Source organism: Oryctolagus cuniculus, chromosome 11, assembly GCF_964237555.1.
Source record: "Oryctolagus cuniculus chromosome 11, mOryCun1.1, whole genome shotgun sequence".
NCBI classification, from domain to species: Eukaryota; Metazoa; Chordata; class Mammalia; order Lagomorpha; family Leporidae; genus Oryctolagus; species Oryctolagus cuniculus.
In genome coordinates, this window is record NC_091442.1 from 30,538,655 (window position 1) to 30,553,774 (window position 15,120).

Here is a 15,120-nt window from a genome sequence, read left to right on the forward strand (position 1 = left end):
CACCATGCTCCCCTTTCCCCAGCTCACTGAACTGAAGGTAAAGTTTAATGCTGGATTCAATACTGCTAGCAAATGCGCTTCTTCACGTTACCTAAGATAAAACTTAAGTGTGTGCTCCACTCTGTGCTCCTTTACATCAATACCATATACTTCTCAACTAAATAACTGCATAGGTGAAAATAATTAATTAGATCTAGGGGTCAGCATTGTGGCGTAACAGATTAAGCTGCCACCTGCAATGCCAGCATCCCATACAAGCACCGGTTGAGACATGGCTGCTTCACCTCCAGCTCAGCTTCCTGCTAATGTATCTGGGAAAGCAGCAGAGGAGGACCCAAGTCTTTGGGCTCCTGCACCCATGTGAGAGCTGGAAAAAGCTCTTGGCTTCAACCTGGCCCAGCACTGGCCATTGCAGTCATCTGGGGAATGAAGCAGCAAATGGAAGAGAGCTCTCTCTCTCTCAACTCTGCCTTTCAAATAAATAAACCTTTTTCTCAAAAATTAATTAGATAACAAAAAAAATTAATTAGATCTTATCTAGAATATGAACTGATAATCTAAAAGATAATGACTAAATGTTTTAAATAAGGCAATATAACCCTGTTATTTATAAATATGGTAGTAAATCCTAAAAGAACCAGTTTAAGCACATGTGATAACCTTAATCAAAATTAAAACACAAAAGAAAAAAAGTCTCTCAGGAATCTGAGTTCTGTAACCTGAATGTCATGCTGCTCTGTAACCTGACACTTCGTGCTTACCTTTCATCGGTCTCATTCTCTGGAAGAAGAGTGACAGCATTTTGAGGATTCCAGTTTCCCAATGCATCACAGCTCCCACATATTGCAAAAACTTCTCCTGAAGAGCAAAACCATCAACCACAATGTCAGGTTTAAGCAGCAAAGTTTCACATTTTTGAAAGCAGTTGCTCTATCTAGTTCAACTGAATGCAGAATCTCCATTAGCAGAGCCAAAAGAGCCTCACTGGAACCTGCACTCGGCTGAGGGACCACACTAGCACCTTATCTGATTCACTCTTTCAGAACCAAAAATACCAGAGAAAGGGGGGAGGCACAGGGATGAACTTCCCTTCATTTGTTCAACTACTTAGCAAACCAGTAACAAGTACTCAAAAATATAAAGTGATAAAATACCTTCTTGTGGGGAGCAACCCGGACTAGACTAAGTTACTCGAATTAAGACTTATTCTATGCACCTGCTCTCCCACAATATGGCGCTGGGAGAGGAGTAAACAGCTTCCGCACAGCTGCCTCCAGTTCAACCAATAAACTGTAGGACTTGCTCCTGATTGGAGGAGAGCAGCGTACTCGGTGTGTGGGCAGCCGAGTTGGGATTGGCGGAGGAGGACTATAAAGGAGGAGAGAGACGGCATGCACCAGGAACATCTAAGGGGAACATCTAGCTGAAGGAACACCTGTGCAGCCCCCGAGAAAGCCGGCCGGTGGTGTGCCGCTCCCCTGCGGAAGTGGGGAATGTGGCCAGGGGGAACTGCCCTTCCACGGAGGTGGAAGGGATAGTAGCCAACCCGGGAAGAACCAGCAGCAAACCCGGGGAGGGCCGAGCAGACGAAAGAACAGCGCAGGGTCCTGTGTCGTTCCTCCACGAAGAGGGGGAGCGACATAATGGTGCCGAAACCCGGGAAGAACCAGCAGCAAACCCGGGGAGGGCCGAGCAGACGAAAGAACAGCGCAGGGTCCTGTGTCGTTCCTCCACAAAGAGGGGGAGCGACACTTCTGATTTAAAGGGGGCAAACACCAAATGTACAAAAGTATAATGCATAAATATTAACCACCATTTTCCAGGAACTCAAACAGCAGCTACTAACAAGCTAAAGATCAAGAACATTATGAGGGGCCAGAGCTGTGGCATAGCAGATAAAACTACAGCATCCCATATGGGCACCATAGCTACTCTACTTCCAATCCAGCTATCTGCTAATGCACCTTAGAAAGCAGGGGAAGACAGTTCCAGCCATTGTGGCCACTTGGGGAGTGAACCAGCTGATGGGAGATTTCTGTCTCTCCTTCTGTCTGTAACTCTATATCTCAAATAAATAAACAAATAAATCTTTAAAAAAAAATAAAGCCAACATACAGGGGCTGGCCCTGTGGCATAGCAGGTAAAGCTGCCACCTGTGACATCAGCATCTCTTATGGGCACTAGTTCGTTTCCTGGCTGCTCCACCTCTGATCCAGCTGTTAACGGCCTGGGAGAGCAGCGGAGGATGGCCCAGGCCTTGGACCTCTGAACCCAAGTGGGAAACCTGAAAGAAGCTCTTGGTTCCTGGCTATGGACTAGCCCAGCTCCGGCCATTTGTGGTGTGAGCTCTCTCGCTCTGCCTCTACTTCTCTGTAACTCTGCCTTTCAAATTAAAAAAATAAATAAATAAATAAAAATAAAATAAAATAAAATACAAATTTATTTAAGTATTTAAAAAAAAAAAAAAAACACACCAAACACTGAGGCAAATTCATAGGGGCCAAAACATAGGGAATGGGAAGTCAAGGAGCACGGATCTAGACAGAGAAAACAGAAGTTAAGAAGGCACCAAAAAAGAAGAATGGAGGAAGGAATATAGATTTGAGGAACTGAGAGAAAGTGAACACAACCAGAGGATACTAACAGAGTGGTACATAGCCCAGGTGTGACACAGTTTTGACATGCTATCTTACACTGAAATTATTTCACAATGCTTTAATACATTAATTAAAAAACACAGAAAGGCTAAAAAAAGGATTTCTAGTTAGGAAACAAAGTTATTCTACCCAAATATTTTACCCAACTGCTCACCTAGCACAATTTCCTTCATTTTCATGTTACTTAAAAAAAAATTCAGGGCCGGTGCCGTGGCTCAATAGGCTAATCCTCCACCTTGCGGCGCCGGCACACCGGGTTCTAGTCCCGGTCGGGGCGCTGGATTCTGTCCCGGTTGCCCCTCTTCCAGGCCAGCTCTCTGCTATGGCCAGGGAGTGCAGCGGAGGATGGCCCAGGTGCTTGGGCCCTGCACCCCATGGGAGACCAGGAAAAGCACCTGGATCCTGGCTCCTGCCATCGGATCAGTGCGGTGCGCCGGCTGCAGCGGCGGCCATTGGAGGGTGAACCAACGGCAAAGGAAAACCTTTCTCTCTCTGTCTCTCTCTCACTGTCCACTCTGCCTGTAAAAAAAAAAAAAAAGGTCTCTTTCTTTCTGTCTCTCTCTCCCTCTTTGTCATTCTGCCTTTCAAATAAATGAAATAAATCTTTAAAAAAAAAAAAATTCAGAGCCCAACCATTTTTGTTCTATGCAAAATTAATTATATTCAGTTTGCTTAGAAAGCATGAGAATGATATTATTTGAGTTTTTTTTTACTTTGGGTTTAGTATGCTCAGTATTTCTATTAGGCAAGACCTATAGATATTTTCATATAAAAACAAGCACACTCTATGAACTTATGTTTAAGATAATTTAGTTAAAAAAATGCCCATTTAATTTTAAAAAGTATTTAAGTAAAACTACAATACCTGGTAAAAGAGTTCCTCTTATTTCAAAGGTGACCTGAGAAGGTGTCATTCTGATGGATTTATTTTAGGATGTCTTGCTAGAAAGAAAAAGAAAAGTCATCATTTGGAATATAAGAAAACATTAGTTGTAGATAGTGACATCATGAAACATGTTAAATCAAGACCTAATCTACATTTGTATTTTTTAAATATTTAATGTCTTTGCAGCTTTTATGCTTGTTTTTAAAAAGAAAAACTGATGAGGGTGAAAGGAAAAAAGAAACAAAAAGCAAAGAATAATGAAAAATTATTTTCAACTATGAGCAACTGACTGAATTACTATCTAGCAAGTTTGAAGGCTTTATGTTACAAACCTATTTAGTTAGGATATACAGACCAGAAATACAACAAAACAAATAAATGCCAAAACTTTATTTTTAAGGAGTCAAGACTCTCTTTCCACATATTTGCTTCTGATAAGCAGCTGCTCCAAATTCAACCTATCTTTCCTGACCAGGCTCAGGTTATGGTGGAAAGAAAAACAACAAACCCCAACCAAATACAGATAGAAAAAAACTTAGGATTGCTACTTTAATAACAACCAAAGAATTTAAGAACCAAAACTGAAACAAGCTAGTTATGTTCTCTAAGAAGTTTGAGAAATTTCTTGTAAGGTAACAGTGTAACTAATCACTTAAAAAAAAAAACTTCCCCCATAAACAACGCTTCTCAGATTTTTTTCTTTATTAATCATGAGGACCATCATTATGCAAATTTTACAGGCTCAAACCTAGCATCCATTACCAAGTCTTGTTCATTTTATCTAACTGATCTTACACCTAATACCTTTGTTTCCAAAGTTGTCAACTTCATTCAAAACTTTTAAAGCCTCTAACAGATACTTGTATTTTGGCTTCTAAATCTCTTCACATTAATATAGTTTATGTCAATTGGAATCTTCTTCCTCATGTCTGTCACTTGGAATCACTTTTATTACTTATCCAGACTTTCTATTTTTCTCCCATTTATTCCGTCTTCCTCAGCCAAGCAAATCTCTTTACCATCCCCTAACTTAAGTACCTGGGGGAAGACAGGAAATAGACCTTTAAAATACACACGCATAATTTCTCTTAAAAAAAAAAAAAAAAGCTGTGAGATTTAAATAAAGAACACATTCACCTCACAAGGACACATCACATTCTTCATAACTTCTCCAACACCCTCAAAAGCCTTTGCTGCCAAATTCACCAATGTTCCTAAAAGACTTCCAATCATGCCTTAATTCTGCATATGTCCATCAATTTACCATCTCAAATGTTATTTGCATTTGTATATGACTCCATAAAACAACCCTAAAGTACCTTTCATGGCTGTTTACTCTTCAATTTCCCCTTTGCTTCCTTCCCCTCCCCCTGAGTCCACAGTAACTGCAAGGGTCATTTAATGAACAGTTAGCCACACTTCTCTGCATCAGTTGTGTATCAGCAGTTCTCACTGACGGCAATTCTGCCCGCCAGGGTATATTTGGTAATGTCAGCAGGCACTCCTGGTTGCCACAATTGGGGAGTGTTGTTCCTGGCATCTAGAAGGTGGGGCCAGGAGTGCTGCTGACACTGTACAATGCATGAACAGCCTTTCAACTAACTGTCCAGCTCCAAACATCAACAGGACTGAGGCTGAAAAACCTAATTCCAAATATTTACTAAGGTATCTGGGGAAGGAGGGTACAAGAATGTTAGCTATAAACCATATATCATCCCATTCATGTCACTTATAAAATGTAGTGCTGAATATTACATAGGTATAATGTTAAATATATAAATAAAATGAAAGCACCAGTCAGTGTGGTGTTATGTTATACTTGGAATAACAATTCCTTATTTGGCAACTCCACAATTTCAGCTGAAAAACCCAAGACTCTGCATTGCAGAAAACCTGTCCTTGATCAGAATGACTTCTAAGATCCCTTATTTTACCTTCTTATAAACACAATCTATTGAAAGTCATACATCAGCTCTAGCATTGTCTAAGAACATTCTAAATGTAAAAGTAGCTCTAGATTGTCACCCCCTCGTAGGCCTACTGTCAACCAAGTATCTTAACAGTTCTCTCAATATGACATTTGGTATGAATCTGAGTGAAACCCTAAGAGTCTATTTCCTTTCCTAATAAATAAGATGGTTCATTGAAACGCTATGGCCTTACATTTAATTCTGCATATCTTTATCACATCAAATAAAGCTTGGCTTTTAAATTACTGAATCAGGTTTAAGGGACAGCAAAAACTTTATCATCCAACACAATGGCTGAAAAACCAGCCTTAATCTTAATCGGAATCACACTTTCACCCGTGGTGCTTACTGCAGTTCTCAAACTAAGAATCATCTCATCTGCATGATTACACAGTTGGTACTCAACTATTTATTGACCAATTTTAAATTACTATTTTAACCAATTTCAGGGAAATCAGATCTAATACATTTAAATTAACAGCTGGTACAAAATTATCTCCAGATTTCTAATGCATTAAGACAAACAGGAAACTTATATGAATTTAATAAATGAGAAATCAACTAATTATTGAGTCTTTCACTGTTTACAAAGTGGCTATCCTAGCTTAGCAATGAACGGCTGCAGTAACTGTACCATACAAAGCTGTGCACACAGGCACAAACTGACCCCCCCCCCAAACAAATTGCCAATCAATAAAGTACCATTGCTTTTGAGACATCAAAAGTCAAGAAATCAAATTCAATTTCTACCCCTCAAAACGCAATGCTATACCAAATAAAAGGCTGGGGAGCCGCTGCAATTGCAGTGGATGGGATCATGGACAGCCAGAACTGCGGTGCAGGACTGAAGCACCAGCTCCCACCACAACAGCAGTGACAAGGTAAAAAACCTGTTCTGTTGTGGAACACAAAATTCACACACCCACCCACATTTCCTCTTCCAACAAGCAAAAATCAACCCAACGTTGAGGGGAGTAGTCCTCCAGAAGACACATACAGCAAAAGGAAACTGGCTGTCATACACAGTGAACTAACCATATGTAGACAGGCAGCTGGACTAAGTCACCTACTGCCCTCTTGTACATGCTATACTTTCTGGGACAGGTTTTTGTTTTTGTTTTTTTAAATATAACCTCTATTTTGCATTTTTAGGGATTCTGAATGATTTTTAACACTATTTTAACACTTTTAAGACTCAAGCAGTTAGCAAAATACAACTCCATAATTAGCATCAGAAACATATTTCAGAGCTCACACTACCTGCAAGACAAATTTTACCCTGTTCTTTCTGACAAGCAAACTTTGCCAACCGACGCATGACCTTACTGGCTTAGCAGTGTGAAGAACAAAAGGGGGATTTAAGGAAACCAAGGTGCAGGAAGCATTTAGTTGAGAGCTGAATTTCAGTCAGATATTTTTAGTCAAACTGTGTATTTCTGGCCCAAAAAAAGAACATCAGCTTCCCCAAGGAAAAAGCTGTTTCCAATTCTCCTTGCTCTTTCCTAGGTTCCAGCAGTTCTGCGACTGCTAACTAGCTGTGATCACGGAACACAAGAGTGCTGGCATTAACTTCCACTCCACTTGGAGGCTCATTATGACCGGCCTCTGACCCTGTATACTTTAAGCCAGTATTTATTTTAATCAAACGTATGCAGACATCACGAGTTCTACTAGGAAGGCATTTGTAAAGCTGATTTTACTAAGCCAAATTAATTCCTTGATCGACTTTCTAAACAACGTTTGACATTTTCCCAAACGTGTCCCATTTCACTTTATCCTGATACTATCTTCAAAGAGGGATTCCACGTATCTTTTCCATTTAAATTATACACACAGGAAGACTTGATTTGCAAACTTCATAGCAAATCTCACTCCCTCTGCCACTGCGGAAATTTTCCTTTTGTGGTTCTTACTTCTGGGCCTCCGAGTGGCCTTTATTTCATTTTGGAGACTTAAATCTCCAGAAGATTGCTGTCCCCTGGTCCCTAAATCAGGTATGAACTGGGCGGTGGGCAGTTTCAGCTCCACTGGCCTTGTGCTCTCCAGTGCACTAAGAATTAGGGTGAGGAAAAAGACCCAAGGCTTGCACGCACTCATTCCTTAGTTATGTAAAAGCTCAGCAGGGTAGCAAGCAGCAGCCCGAGAAGTAGAGGAGTGGGTTGCAGCTGGGCAGAAATGGGCAATGAGACAGACATCCTGCTCGGTTTCATCAGTTCCTCCAGGCTGGCTACATCAGCCTCAAACAGCTGTCCAAAGGGGAGAGGCTCGCCTGCTTTCCTTGATTCCTGGACGGCGGAGCCCGGGCGGGGGTTGGGGGGTAGGTAGAGGGGGTGCAAGGAAGCATCTGACAGACGGAGGCTCTTGCCTCCCAGAGTCAGCAAGGAGGCCCGCCGAGCCTTGGAAAAAAGCAGAGCTCGGGCGAGGAGGGGGCCGCAGGGTTAAAGACCTCCCCTCCCGAGGGCACGCATGCCCGTTCCTGGAGCAGGAATATTCCCAGCGGAGGAAGGCGCCTCGGCTGCCTGCAAGCACCGCGCGCCGCCGGCCACCCTGGACGTTGTGTCCACACAGCACAACGCGCTCCGTCTGCCGCTCAAAGAGTTTTCCCCGCTGGCCATCATCCCGGGGCAATCCCGGCCAAGCGGCAGTTTGTCCCACACTATGAATGACCGAAGGGCCGAGGGCTGAGGGGAGCCGGGGCCGGGATGTGGACAACGGGGGCCCCCGGACGCCCTCGGCCGCCTCTTTGTTCCTGCACTCACGGCTCTGCATTTGCGGTGGTTCTGCGCCCCCCAAACCCTGCACGACCCCAAACGCTCCCGATTATTTTCCGGATGAGAAGGGAAACCACCGGGCAGCTCAGCCGAGTCGCGGCGACAAACAATGCGCGCCGGACGACAAGTCTGACCTGCAGCCGACGTCCAGGCCGCCGCTTCCCCTGCCCGGGCTGCGGGGACCCCGCCCGCCCCCCTCGGCCCCGTAGCCCCCAGCGTCCCCGCCGGGGCCGCCCTGACACCTCATCCTGCCACGTGAGCCGCCGCCGCGGCTCCGCACCCAGCGCCCGCCCGCCGGCCTCACCTGCCGGGTCCACGGCTCAGCGGGTCCCCCCCGCCGCCGCCGCCGCCTCCTCGCCCGGGAGCGAGGGCTGCGGGCCGAGGTGCCGGGCGCCCGCCGTCCGCGCCTCGCCAGCGCTCCTCCAGGCGGCCCGCGGCGGCGCCGAGCGGTGGAAAGCGCCTCCTCTCAAACCGGTTTCAGCTGCTCCAGACCAAACTGCCAGGCCACCCCGCAGGGCGGGGCCGGAGGCCGGCGGGGCGGGGCCTGACGTCACGCCCGGCCGTGCCTCGGCCAATCGGCGGTCGCGCGCTGGAGGCGGGCCCGCCCGTTCCTGGAAAGGGCCCGCGACGGCGGCCGACGTGGCCGGGCATCCCCGGGTTCCCCCGTGTCAGCCTAGCCCTCCGACCCGCGCGACTGCAGGGTGGAGACGCAGAAGCCATGTGGCCTGAGATTGGAGATGCTGCCCGTTGTTCCCCCAAAGCTCTTAGAGACAACTTAATGTGGAAGCGGAAGCTGCAATTCTGAATTGCATTTTTCCCCCCTTTGAAAGTGAGGTAAAATAACAGGCCTGATGTTTGCTGGAAACTTTCGTGACCAGTCTCACTTGGATCATTGAAGCTAAAACGAGGGCTAGGGAGTCTGAGGATGATTGAGAGTTTACACCGTCGCTAGGCAAAGTACGATCTCCTGGCCTACAGCACCACCTGGGAGCTGTCAGGACCATCCGGCAACCCGAATCCAATCTGCTCTGAGCGCCCCCCCCCGCCCCGGCCGCCGCCCCCAGGATGCTCGTTTGCAAACCAGTCTGAAACAGCTTTCTGAAAGCAGAAGTTCTAATAATTTACTTCCTGAGAAATGGACCCTCTTAAAAATTGAAAAAAAAAAAATAGGCAGAGTTTATTTGATGTCCCCACCCCCTCCCGCAAACTGATCAGCTTTGTAACCTAACCAGCATCGGGTTAGCCTCTGGTTCACCTCTAAGGTAGCGGGGTGGCCGGATTTTATTTACATCAAGTGAAATGGAACAAGAGGTAGCTCCAGGTGCAAGTTGTCTGGAAGGTGCCTACCGAGAACTTCTAGTCTTATAAATAGGATTGTTCACCACCACACTTGATGTTTGAACCTGGATTACACCCCAGGGCATAGTTTTGACAATGTCATTCATCCAGTTAATAAATAGTAATGGCTGACACAGATTGCAATTAAAAAAAAAATTTATTTATTTGAAGGAGTTACTGAAAGAGAGAAAAGGAGAGAAAGAGAGCTCTTCCATCTGCTTGTTCGCTCCCCAAGTGGCCGCAACGGCCAGAGCTGGGCCAGAGGGAAGCCAGGAGCCAGGAACTCCATCTGGGTCTCCCACCTGGGCTCAGGGGCCCAAGCACCTGGGCCATATTCCACTGCTTTCCCAGGCCCTAATTAGCAGGGAGGTGGATCAAGTGGAGCAGCTGGGTCTCCAACAGGTGCCCATATGAGATGTTGGCATCGCAGGTGCGGCCCCCAGCAATGGTTTTTTGATGGAATTCATTTTAATCCCAAATTTTTAAAAGAATTATAGCTCCCTTCTGATTACATGCTATTGTCTGCTGAGGTCTGCTGTGTATATTTCCAAACAGCTGGAGTTGATTTCATTCCTCTATTAGTTGTACTTAAGTGACGAATGTTTTGTAGTAGTCTACTTCCTTTAAATGTTTATAGTGGGGGCTGGCGCTGTGGCATTGTGGGTAAAGCCACTGCCTGCAATGCCGACATCCCAAGTGGACGCTGGTTAGAGTCCGCCTGCTCCAATTCCGATCCAGCTCTCTGCTATGGCCTGGGAAAACAGTGGAAGATGTCCCAGGTCCTTAGACCCCTGCACCCGCATGAGAGACCCAGAGGAAGCTCCTGGCTCCTGGCTTCGGATCAGCACAGCTACATCCGTTGCAGCCATCTGGGGAGTGAACCAGGGGATGGAAGACCTCTCTCCCTCTCTCTCTCTGCCTCTGCCTCTCTCTAACTCTGCCTTTCAAATAATAAATAAATCTTTTTTAAAAAAGTTTATAGTGCGTCTTTATTTTCCTGTAATCACCATGTAGTCAAGCCATTATTTGCCTAATTTTTTTAAAATTATATTTTTATTCATCTGAAAGGCAGAGGATAGAGAGAAGGAGAGACAGAGAGAAAAAGAAATCTTCCACCCACTGGCTCACTCCCTCTCACTGTAACTCTGCCTTTTAAATAAATAAATAAAATCTTTATAAAAAAAAGTGATAATGATATTGATGGGAAAAGCTCTATATTTAAGAGCCAGAATTAGAATTAATTCCTACCCTTCAATATGACACTTTGAATATAAATGTTTGATGAAAAATTGTATTATTGATGAATTTTGAGATTTTATTTCTAAAGAAAACTCTTGATACCATTTACGTTTCTTCATTAATTTTTCTAGGATGTACAGTAAAGCTTTTGCTAATTTGTTCCCTGTACATTTTACTGAAATTATTTTTATTTTATACAATTTTATTGCATTCAATTTTTTCACACTTTACCACAAAAATATTGGTTTGTGTTGGTATCAATTAATTTTTAAGTCAACTTTTATCACTGTGAGTCTTTTTTTAAGCCATTATTTTAATTTTGCAAGTCCATATTTTATCATTTATCAATTCTTCTGTCATTTCAACAGTGTTTAGGAAAGGAGAATGGATTCAGGCTATTCAGTTGAACTATAAAAATTAGGCAAACAGGGCTGACGCCGCAGCTCAATAGGCTAAACCTCCGCCTAGCGGCGCCGGCACACCGGGTTCTAGTCCCAATCGGGGTGCTGGATTCTGTGCCGGTTGCCCCTCTTCCAGGCCAGCTCTCTGCTGTGGCCAGGGAGTGCAGTGGAGGATGGCCCAAGTCCTTAGGCCCTGCACCCGCATGGGAGACCAGGAGAAGCGCCTGGCTCCTGGCTTCAGATCAGCGCGGTGCGCCGGCCGCAGCAGCCATTTGGGGGGTGAACCAATGGCAAAAAGAAAGACCTTTCTCTCTGTCTCTCTCTCTCACTGTCCACTCTGCCTGTCAGAAAAAAAAAATTTAGGCAAACAGTAGCTTGACCGAATGGTGATTAACAGAAAATAAAGATCCACTATAAACATTTAAAGGAAGTAATGCTTCTTCCAACAGTGTTTAGGTAATAGCACATCTTACCCCAGCAGTTCTGTGTTTTACCAGCGTTTTTTCTACGCTGAGTCTTCTCCGAGAATCAATCATTATGACTTGGATGAGCGACTGATCACTTACACTTGACTCTTGTCCAATCTATGAAAATACTGTGGGTATTCTCTTCAAGTATTCCACAATTGCCCTACTGTTGGAATCTTTCATCAGGCTCAAATGCTATCAATTTTGTGTGACCGGTGCAGCTCACTGGTGGCCCTGCCACTCAAAAGGCACTCCCATGGGATTCCATGGAGTCAAAGGAAGCCACACCCTTCATTCCTTTTGCTTCAGTCCATGGACAGCTTCCCAAATTATAGCATGCACTATCTATGATTCATGCAGATAAAAGATTATTAATGTTTGCTATTGATTGTTCACTCACATAAAGTAACCAAAGCAACTGCTGATTTCCAGCACAATTTAAGTATCTCAAAGATGAGCCTTGAAACCGATTTCAAATTTGCTACTGCTTTTTGCTTTGTTGCTTTCTGAGTTCTGGAATGCATTTTTGGATCAAATCGTCTGGAACAAGAAAGATTCCAACAGTAAGGTCAAAACGTCGTCTTTGACCTATTTCTTCACCAGTGAAATGTGAAATTGAACACCATAGGGTGTTTCACATGGAGTCTGAAAACATACCCAGCACCTGGCACAGTGCCTGTTGCTGCTCCCAGTGTTGACCCTCTCTGAACCTCACTCCTAGGAAACAGTGTCATCAAATCATAAGGTGATACAAAGAATCAAAAAATACCACCCTCGGTACTGAGACATGATGCTTTCTTAGAATTTCTAGTTTTACTTATCGAATGTGTTCTTTTAGTTCTAAATTGTACTAGATATCATTTCTGTGCATGCATCAAAAGGAAGATAAAAATGAAATAACTTGCTTAGGTATTCCTCAAAGTTCTTCACATTCACCATTCATCCCTGAGTAACTGCAGCATTCTGGTTTCTCCAAACAGTGTTCTATCATACCATTGGTGATGCAGCAACGTTTTCAGTTCTAAGTTGTTGTTGTTGTTTTTTTTTTTTTTAAAGTTAAGTTGTAAGTTCTTTGTTTTGTTTTGTTTTAAAGATAATTGGGGCGGGGGGGGTTTCTCTAACCTACCAATGCTATTTGGGTGAGTTTTGGTATCATCAGTGCTTTTGTCCCTAAGATAAAGTATCAGGATTCCTGCTCTATCAAATGATTCCTTGGATGAAGCACGCAGGGGTTGCAGCTATTGGTCTTGTCAACAGGAGAAACAACCACATTCAAGATTTATTTATTTATTTGGGAGGTGGGGTGGGGAGGGGGAGAGAGAGAGAGAGAGAGAGAGAGAGAGAGAACCCACTTGTGAACTCCTATTTGCTGATTCACTCCCCCAAATGCTCATAATGGCAGGGGATGGAGAGGAGGCAAAGCCATTGTCAAATCAATAACTCTTAATTCCAGGCCAGTGGCATCGTGATATAACGGGTTAAGCCACCACCACCTGTGACACTGGCATCCCATTTAGGCTCCAGTTCATGTCCCTGCTGTTCCACTTCAGATCCAGCTCCCTGCTAATGCTCTTGGGAAAGCAACAGAAGATGGCCCAAATGCTTGGGCCTCTGCACCCATGTGGGAGACCTGGAAGAAGCTCCCAGCTCCTGGCTTTGTCCTGGCCCAGCCCTGGCCATTGCAGCCATTTGGGGAATAAACCAGCGAATGGAAGATATCTCTCTCTCTCTGTTTTTCAAATAAATAAATAAATCATTAAATCACTCATAATTCAAATAATAGACTTATAGCCAAAGTGAGGAGCCATTGTGTAAAGCAAATGGCCAAAATTCTTGCTGTAGAAGATCAAAGTTCATCTTGAAAATTTTAAGGAATTCAAAAGACCTAAGAATCCTACAATATTCAGAAGTCTTTTTGTCTTCAAAATAGTGTTGATTCTTCAGGATGCTAGGCTCAGCCAAACCAAAGTTCCTTTATGGATAGCTTCCTTTTTGTCTTTTTTCTTTTAAACTAGTGTTTATTTTCCTTCAACCTCATTTCCATTTCTGTTTCAGATACTGTTTAAAGCAGCGTAAGACCCCTCCACGTTGTTCCTACCCACTCAGTGGCCTGATCAGTGGGAGCTACAGCCCAGTCTTCAGTGGGGACCTGCTGAGTAGGCACAGAGGGCACCTGCATACCCTCCTACCAGTCTGCAGCCTCGGATTGTGTAGCCGTAAACTCAGGAGCTGGGACAGCCCCTTCCCCCTGCAATTCTTCCTAGGTCACATCTTCTGCAGCAGCGGCCTGCTGCTCTTTTTCAGTGTCATCAGGATCTCTGTAGAAGCAGACATGAAGCATGACTTCCCATGGGTGTTCACGGGAGATGGTGCCTCCTGGGCCAGCATCCACCACATCAGACCCACTGCGAAGGCTCCCCTCTTCTTGCATGGGATGGCAATGTCCACATAGCACTGAGGAGAGTCTGCGGGCAACTTCACATAAGACGTGTCTCTGAGAGGCTGGTGGTCAGCCCTAGGATCAGTAACCCCCAGAAGACATGGCTCCCGGAAGGCCACCTTGATCTGCTCCGTGAAGGTTCCAGGTGTGTCACGGGCAGCAAAGGGAGTGGCTCCAGTGGCAGCAGCAAACTTCAGCACAGCCCTCTGGCCGGTGTTCCTGGAGGATGTGACACTGACATCAACATGGGTTTCAACAGCAACAGTGGCACGAGCTGCCAACAGGTGCTTCTCTCAGGTCCTCTGCAGATTGGTGATATCAGTGGCATCACTTTTGTAGATGTCCTGTTTCATTTGGAAGTCCAGGTTGGTGCCACCTAGGTGGGTTCCTGCTGCAAGGAATTTGAGGACATTCTCCTCCTCCATTTGCAGGACATCAAGGGCGCTGAGTGTTGTGACAGCTTCCCTTTAAGTTACGCTGGGAATCAAGCACAAAGCCGTATGCATCCCTCACAGTGCAGTGCCGAAAGCTTTCTTTCCATCTTTTAAAATACTTGGGGTGTGTGCTCTGTATTGTGTATGCTAAGGTCAGGTCACAAACTGTATTATGAACCTGTAGTTTCAGAAGGCTTCCCCTTTGTTTGCTTCAAGTAAATCTTCACTTTTATGGCCTCCCCGCAATATGAGGGAGAGGAGGAGGAAGAAGATGGAAGGAGATATGGATGGAGGAGGAGAAAGAAGATAATGAAGAGGAGGAGGAAGGAAAGGAGGAGGAGGAGCTGAACACATAGCTCTTGTTCTGCTGAAACCCTGCAGTTCTATTTTTTTTTTCTTTTTGGACACGCAGAGTTAGACAATGAGAGAGAGAGAGACAGAGAGAAAGGTCTTCCTTCTGTTGGTTCACCCCCCAAATGGCCGCTATGGCTGATGCGCTGCACCGATCCAAAGCCAG

General features: G+C 44.9%; 1 protein-coding gene and 1 pseudogene across 4 annotated transcripts in view; both read right to left on the minus strand.

Annotated features, from left to right (window-relative positions):
- The window catches only part of GPCPD1 (glycerophosphocholine phosphodiesterase 1), a 60,924-nt gene extending 52,133 nt beyond the window's left edge, over positions 1-8,791 (minus strand). Inside the window, exons 1-3 of one of the 4 annotated variants that reach the window (XM_002710841.5) lie at positions 8,589-8,789; positions 3,523-3,599; positions 762-858 (exon numbers count right to left, since the gene is read on the minus strand). In XM_002710841.5, the coding sequence (XP_002710887.1) occupies positions 762-858; positions 3,523-3,571 (146 nt within the window). In that variant the 5' untranslated portion in view covers positions 3,572-3,599; positions 8,589-8,789. Of the gene's footprint in view, positions 1-761; positions 859-3,522; positions 3,600-4,347; positions 4,582-8,588 lie in introns of those variants that run through there. The other 3 variants (XM_051846186.2, XM_008256282.4, XM_017341764.3) reach the window with 3 other exon arrangements.
- Positions 8,792-13,914: 5,123 nt separating this feature from the next.
- LOC100358596 (small ribosomal subunit protein uS2-like) lies at positions 13,915-14,594 on the minus strand (annotated as a pseudogene).
- Positions 14,595-15,120: the final 526 nt, after the last annotated feature.